The 6,000-nt window shown below is 42.4% G+C and overlaps 1 protein-coding gene across 1 annotated transcript in view; it reads left to right on the top strand.

Moving 5' to 3' along the window:
• The first annotated feature begins 1,684 nt into the window (after positions 1-1,684).
• Positions 1,685-6,000, top strand: part of PKHD1 (PKHD1 ciliary IPT domain containing fibrocystin/polyductin) — a 236,301-nt gene continuing 231,985 nt past the window's right edge. The window contains 4 exon segments of the mRNA XM_054514344.1: positions 1,685-1,736; positions 2,813-2,890; positions 3,838-3,982; positions 5,397-5,496. Coding sequence (XP_054370319.1) covers positions 1,685-1,736; positions 2,813-2,890; positions 3,838-3,982; positions 5,397-5,496 — 375 coding nt within the window.

The following is a 6,000-nucleotide window of genomic DNA, read 5'->3' as shown; positions in this document are numbered from 1 at the left end:
CTAAGAATAAACCAAGCACAACTGGTTCCACTGCTGGGCAGAGCTCCAGAGCTCCCCTGAGGGTTGATTGCCCGTGACTTTGTGCCACTGAGTCTCTGAATTGAGGCTCAGCAAGCCTGTTCCACCTCTCTTTGGGGCTGAGGTGAGAGCATGAGCACATTCTGCTGCTGTTTGGTGTGTGGTAACTCATTAAACCTCAGTTATGCTGCAGGGCTCTGGGAACTTCCTGCAAATTTCAGTGGAAACTTCCATGAAGGTTTCCATACCAGGGCAGGGGCTCAGCAACCTTTGAGGGATTCCATCAAAATCCATCTGGGCTTCAAAGAGAGGAGGGCAGAGGTGGGAGTAGAGGTATTATTCAGTGTCTGGGGGAGGCTGGATTGCATCTTCCCAGGAGCTAAGGCTCTCCAGGGCATGGATGATAAAACACTGTGAAAGTCCACTGCCCTCTTTTCCACAGGCAAAAAGACCTGCAGGGTTAAAGCTACTTGAGAAGTGATAAGGGCTCTAAACACCCTTTGGGCAGAATTCCCAGCAGATGATGCTGTTTGGAATACCATGGAAAAATTAAATTAATAATATGTAAGGGAACCTTGAAGCCCAGTTGCTGTGAAAGTCAGTCCCAGATTGAATATCAGCATATCAAGAAACAGTTGCCATGTTGTAGGAGGGAAAAAAAGAGGATAAAATGGATTAATTGTCCTCCTATTGGAGCACCTAACCATATACCAGTGGAAGAACAATCCAAGTTTATTTTTGTTATTGTTAATAAAGTCTTGGAACAAAACAGTTAATAGCAGCAAGTAGCTTAGGTTAATAATTAAGCACCCTCAGTGGACAGCTCTGAGCTGTCTGTGACAGGATTTGAGCCTTTTGGGAAGCTTGTCTGGTAGGTTTCAGCACTGGGCAGAGTGACTGACACAACCCCAGCCTGAAACCTTTGACAGAGCTGGTGCCAAAGGGATGGGGCTCTTGTGCTGGTATCAGAGCCCCTGCACTTCACTCATCAGAGGAATGGAGGAAGAACAAATTGAATAAGGTAAGTAAAGCCAGAAAAACTCCTAAAAAGAATAACAAAATTAAATCCAAATGATGTTTTCTGCACCTGCATTGAAATGCAGCATTCACTTGTGCTGGACTCTGCCCCGTGCACTTTGCAGTGTGTTAAAATGTGCAATAAATAGAAAGTAGTTGCAGTGGGTCTTGTGGTCCATAAGCAGTAAAAACCAGGTTGGATGGGGCTTGGAGAGACCTGGTCTGATGGAAGCTATCCATGCCCATGGCAGGGGGTTGGAACTGGATCATCTTTAAGATCTCTTCCCACCAAAATCATTTTGTGATTTAAAAATGTGGCTAAATTCATGCACCCATGCTTTTCCATACTGAGGGTGAAGGCAGGAGAAGTTGTCAGTCTGTCTTTAAATGTTAGAACAGTCTTTAAATAATAGAACAGTCCTGACATGGAATTTATAAAGGAAATGTGTGATATCTCTGGCTATGATAGTGAGTAAGACCTGGTCTGTAACTCAAATGTTTATATTCTTAAATTATTAGAAGAGTTCACAGCTATTGCTCCCACAGATTTGCAGTGAGAAGAAAGAATATAGATTTTTTTTTTTATATTTTAAGTTACAAGGAAGGTCCTGGAGCCAGACTCTTGTGAATTCCTCATCCAGTGTTCAAGATGAACCTTTGGAGAACATTCCTGATGAGTGCTGTGCTGATATTCTTGGCAGGTGGGTGATGGAGAGGTGGTGTCTCCAACCACACCTGCAATATCCAGTGGGGATTGGACACAGACTGCCTGTGAGTAGTGGAGAAGAACCTCTAAAAGTTGTTGAAAACTATGGGATATTGACTGTAGCACATTGGGCATTGTCCACCCTTATTGATTTTCCATGGCATTGTTTCCATAGCCATAGAGGAGATTTCTGGATTAATTTTTAATTCTCTGTATTCTACCTGAGTTCATATCATACCTATTGTTTTTTGTTTACTTGATGATAAATATGTCACTCTCTGCATGTTGATATTAAGGGTTCATGATGCAAAAGTGTCCAGTATTTGGCTTTGGTGGTCAATACTGATGTTTGATCAGATTGCATCCAAATATGGCTAAGAAGCTGGAAATCTCCTAAAATGTTAATCAGGAAAGTTGATATAATTATAAAATGACTTCTGGAAAATTCTGGTCAGTGGCTGCATAAAAGGAAGCCTGGTTCATCTCTGAGCTTCAGAGAATGAGGGTACCCAAAACAAATCCTAAATTATCTGAGGAATTTGGTGTCTTTATGAAAAACATGGCATAGCATGTTAGAGGTGATTAACATCATGAAGCAGGAGCTCTTTTCCAGGCTTGAATGTCTTTCCTAAGGACTTCAAAAGGAAATAGCTGGACAGGCTGTCTGGGAGCCAGAAAAGAATATATTCTGTAGGCACCCTTAATTTTGGCAGGGTGCACAGAAGTCAGCCAACACATTTCTTTGAGAGATGAAGGAATAAAAATGATGTTTATCATCTTTAATTCTTGAGGATGACAGGAGGCTCGGGGTGTAGCTTGGTTCACCAAGCCCTAAAGGCATCAACACCTCCCTGAGGGGAGCTGTAAACAGGGGAGAATGGTGGAGGAAAAGGATGGGAAACAGGATTAATTTGGATGGTGCTTGAGAAAGACAAATGGGATGCAGGGTGGGATCACAGGAAGGCAGCTCTCAGGTCACTGTGTCTCATCCTGAATAATTTTTTCAAAATATTTGCATTTCCCTTAGCCTGATGGAGTTGTTTTCTTTTTCTTTTTTTTTTCTTTTTGCAGGGACAGCCTCAGGATCACTTGTGAAGCCCCAGGAGGGCAGCATTGCTGGGGGAACATGGGTTACCATCACCCTGGATGGTGAGCTTCAAATTCTTACAAAGTGTGTGTTGAAATAGAATCATAGAAAGGATTGAAAGGGATCTTTAAAATCATCTTGTTCCACCCCCCTGCCATGGGCAGGGACACCTTCCACTAGCCCAGGTTGCTCCAAGCCCTGTCCAACCTGATCTTGAACACTTCCAGGGATGGAAAAATAACAGATAATCAGCTCCCTTCTGAGGTTTGTGGTTGGAGTGACAAACCCTACCCAACAGAGCCATAGGCTACAACACTCATAGCATGAAATCAGCTTGAAATGATGACTTTATAAGCTATTGCTGAAGGTTTATTTCTAAGCAACAAAAGTCAAAATGTTCACTTTATTTTTTTTTTCAGATGTAGGGCTAGAAATTTCTTTACTGCTCCTGCCCTTTTATTGAAGAAAAGCTAAAAATCTGCCCTGTTCATATGGCCTGTGATGCTGGAGCATTTTAAAACTCTTATGATAAACATGAGATCTTAGTAAAAATTTCAGAAAATTATATGTCATGTCCATTTTGGCCCCAAACCAGCTGTACAAACACTGATTTTCCACAGTGAAGAATATTTATTAATTGTGAAGAGAGCTGGTTTCTGAATCAGCTGTGCATGGTCATTAGCTGGCCCAGGCTGCCCAGTGCAGGGGTAGAGTAACCAGGGGGATTTAAAAATGTGTGGAAATGGACTTGGGGACGTGGTTTTAACCCTTCCAATCCTTTCCCCATGTCCCTGAAGGGAAAGTGAGTGAGTGGCTGTGTGGGGCTGAGTTGACAGCTGGGGTTAAACCACCACAACATGAAATTACACAAACAGGGTTTTAAAAAGCCTGATCAAGGGCTCTAAACCTTATTCCTAGAGAAGCTGGGTTATACCTCCAAAAAAGCTCATTGTGTGACTGGGAGTGATCCTGTCCTCACAGAGCCCTTCTGATTGATTTTATTTCTTAGGCTCAGCATCCCACCAGGTAGAATCTGTCTCTCCAGCCAGTGCATCCCAGCTGGAGGTGTCCCTGGTGCACCCAGACCTGCCCAGGCTGCCGTGTGATGTCTCTCCTCTGTATTTGGACTTGCCCACCATAAGGTGCAGAACAAGGTATGATCCATAGCTACACTGTGGGTGAGACCTTGCCCTTTGTCAAACAAGATCCTCATTTTCCTTCTGTGTCTGCAGAAGAAGTTTGGGAGTTGGAAGAATTCCTATGGTGTTGGAATCTGAAATTTAGGGAATTCTCAGAATTTTGGGCCTGTAAGTCAAAGTTTAGAATTAAACACAAGGATTTTATATGAAGCTTTGGAAAAGTCTTTCAAATTTAGGTATTAGAAGTAAGAATGTGGATTTATAGTTTAAAAGAGAGATAAGTTAGAAGAAAGTTTAGAGTTTTAGAGTATTGTACTGTACTGTAGGTTTGTGTATTATAACATGATTGACTAATAAAACTTACACTGCAGTATGAGTCTATAAGAAAAAATATTTAAGGATTGGGTTAAAAGTATAAATATCCTTGTTGGTAGTATTTTATTGGTTAATAAATTTTTAAGAGGCCTTGTGACCTTCTGAGCCATGTGGTGAAGATGTGAGTTGAACTCACCTTTCTTGCTTATGTGGAAGATAAGAAAACTAAATCACATTATTTAAATCAACTCAGAAATCCTTAAATTCAAAATTCCTTCACAAATCCTCACGCTGTGGCCTCACTGAGCACCTGCTAACCTGGGTTGATTGATTTTTGTTGTAAATTCATGAAGCACAAGGAGACCTTGAGGGTCGCAGTGAGGATTCTTGGGCAGTCCAGGCTCAGACCTGCAGAGGTTTGTAGACATCCAGCTCTCAGATGCAAAACTCCCCAGGAAATCTTGGAGGAGACTCTACCAGCTTGTGGTGTCCTTCACCTGTCCAAGGTGATAGAGAGAGGTTATGAATAGAAGAGGAAGTAAATATGGTTCCAAGCACCAACTGGGCAGTTTGGCTTGCCTGCTTTCTATCCTGTCATAGCTTTAACACAGGTGGTTGGACTGGAAGACGGGGGTGTCTGAAGAGGGACCTAAGGGGAATCTTCCATATTTTGCTGCTATGATTTGGCTGGGAGTTAATTCTGCTGGGTGCTGTGCTGGGAAACTGTGAAACAAGGATGCAGCATTAATTTATGGACCAGGATCAAGATGCTCTGCAGATCAGGGATTACTTTTATTACTAATGAATAACAATTATTTTCTGTGCATGCCTAATGAGAATGCTTGTGTTTTGCATTAACAATAATTTAGGTGGAGTGCCAATGCAGTCCTGTCACCTATTGCTCTTAGCTGTGATTTCTTACTGTGCTTCCACATTTCTTTTAAATTGTTATTTTAAAGTTTGGCTTCATATGTGTGAAGTCTGGGCTGACAGTGTAAAGCTCCTTTGCTCTATGAAAGTCTCAGCAGACTCGATGTGAATGGAGACTCTGTAAAGGACTTGGCTCCTAAACACAGTTTGTATAAAAATAAAATACACGTTTTCTTCCACCTAGGTCTTCACCCCAGGAGGGTTTGTATTATGTGGAGGTGATCTTTAAAGGACACGTGATTAACGACCTGACTGAGGTGGAGAAAGAGAACTATTCTTTCAAGGTAATCACCAAGCAAGTGCAGAAGTGAGGATAAAGAATTCAAGGTATTGAAGGGAGTGAAGTTTCAACATTGTGTCACAGGAAATACATTGAAATGGATGGAATCATGGAATGGTTTGGATTGGAAGGGACCTCTAAGACCATTCAATTTCCACCCTAAGCTAAAGAAAGATGGGGAGAGACTTTTTGCAAGGGCATATTAGAGACAGAACCAGGGGAGATGATTTCAAGCTGAAAGACAGTGGGTTTAGATTGGATGTTTGAAAAAAAGTCTTTAATGTGAAGCCCTGGCAAAGGTTGCCCAGAGAAGCTGTGGCTGCTCCACCCCTGGAAGTGCTCCAGGCCAGGCTGGACAGGGCTTGGAGAAACCTGGGACAGTGGAAGGTGTCCCTGCCCATGGCAGGGGCATGGAATGAGAAAGTCTTTAAGGTCCCTTCCAACCCAAACCATTCTGGGATTCTGTGATCTCTCACAGAGCAGAATCCTTAACCATGACTGTGTGCTT

The sequence above is a fragment of the Molothrus ater genome, chromosome 3 (genome assembly GCF_012460135.2).
Source record: "Molothrus ater isolate BHLD 08-10-18 breed brown headed cowbird chromosome 3, BPBGC_Mater_1.1, whole genome shotgun sequence".
Taxonomy (NCBI): domain Eukaryota; kingdom Metazoa; phylum Chordata; class Aves; order Passeriformes; family Icteridae; genus Molothrus; species Molothrus ater.
This window is presented reverse-complemented; position numbering and strand designations above follow the sequence as displayed.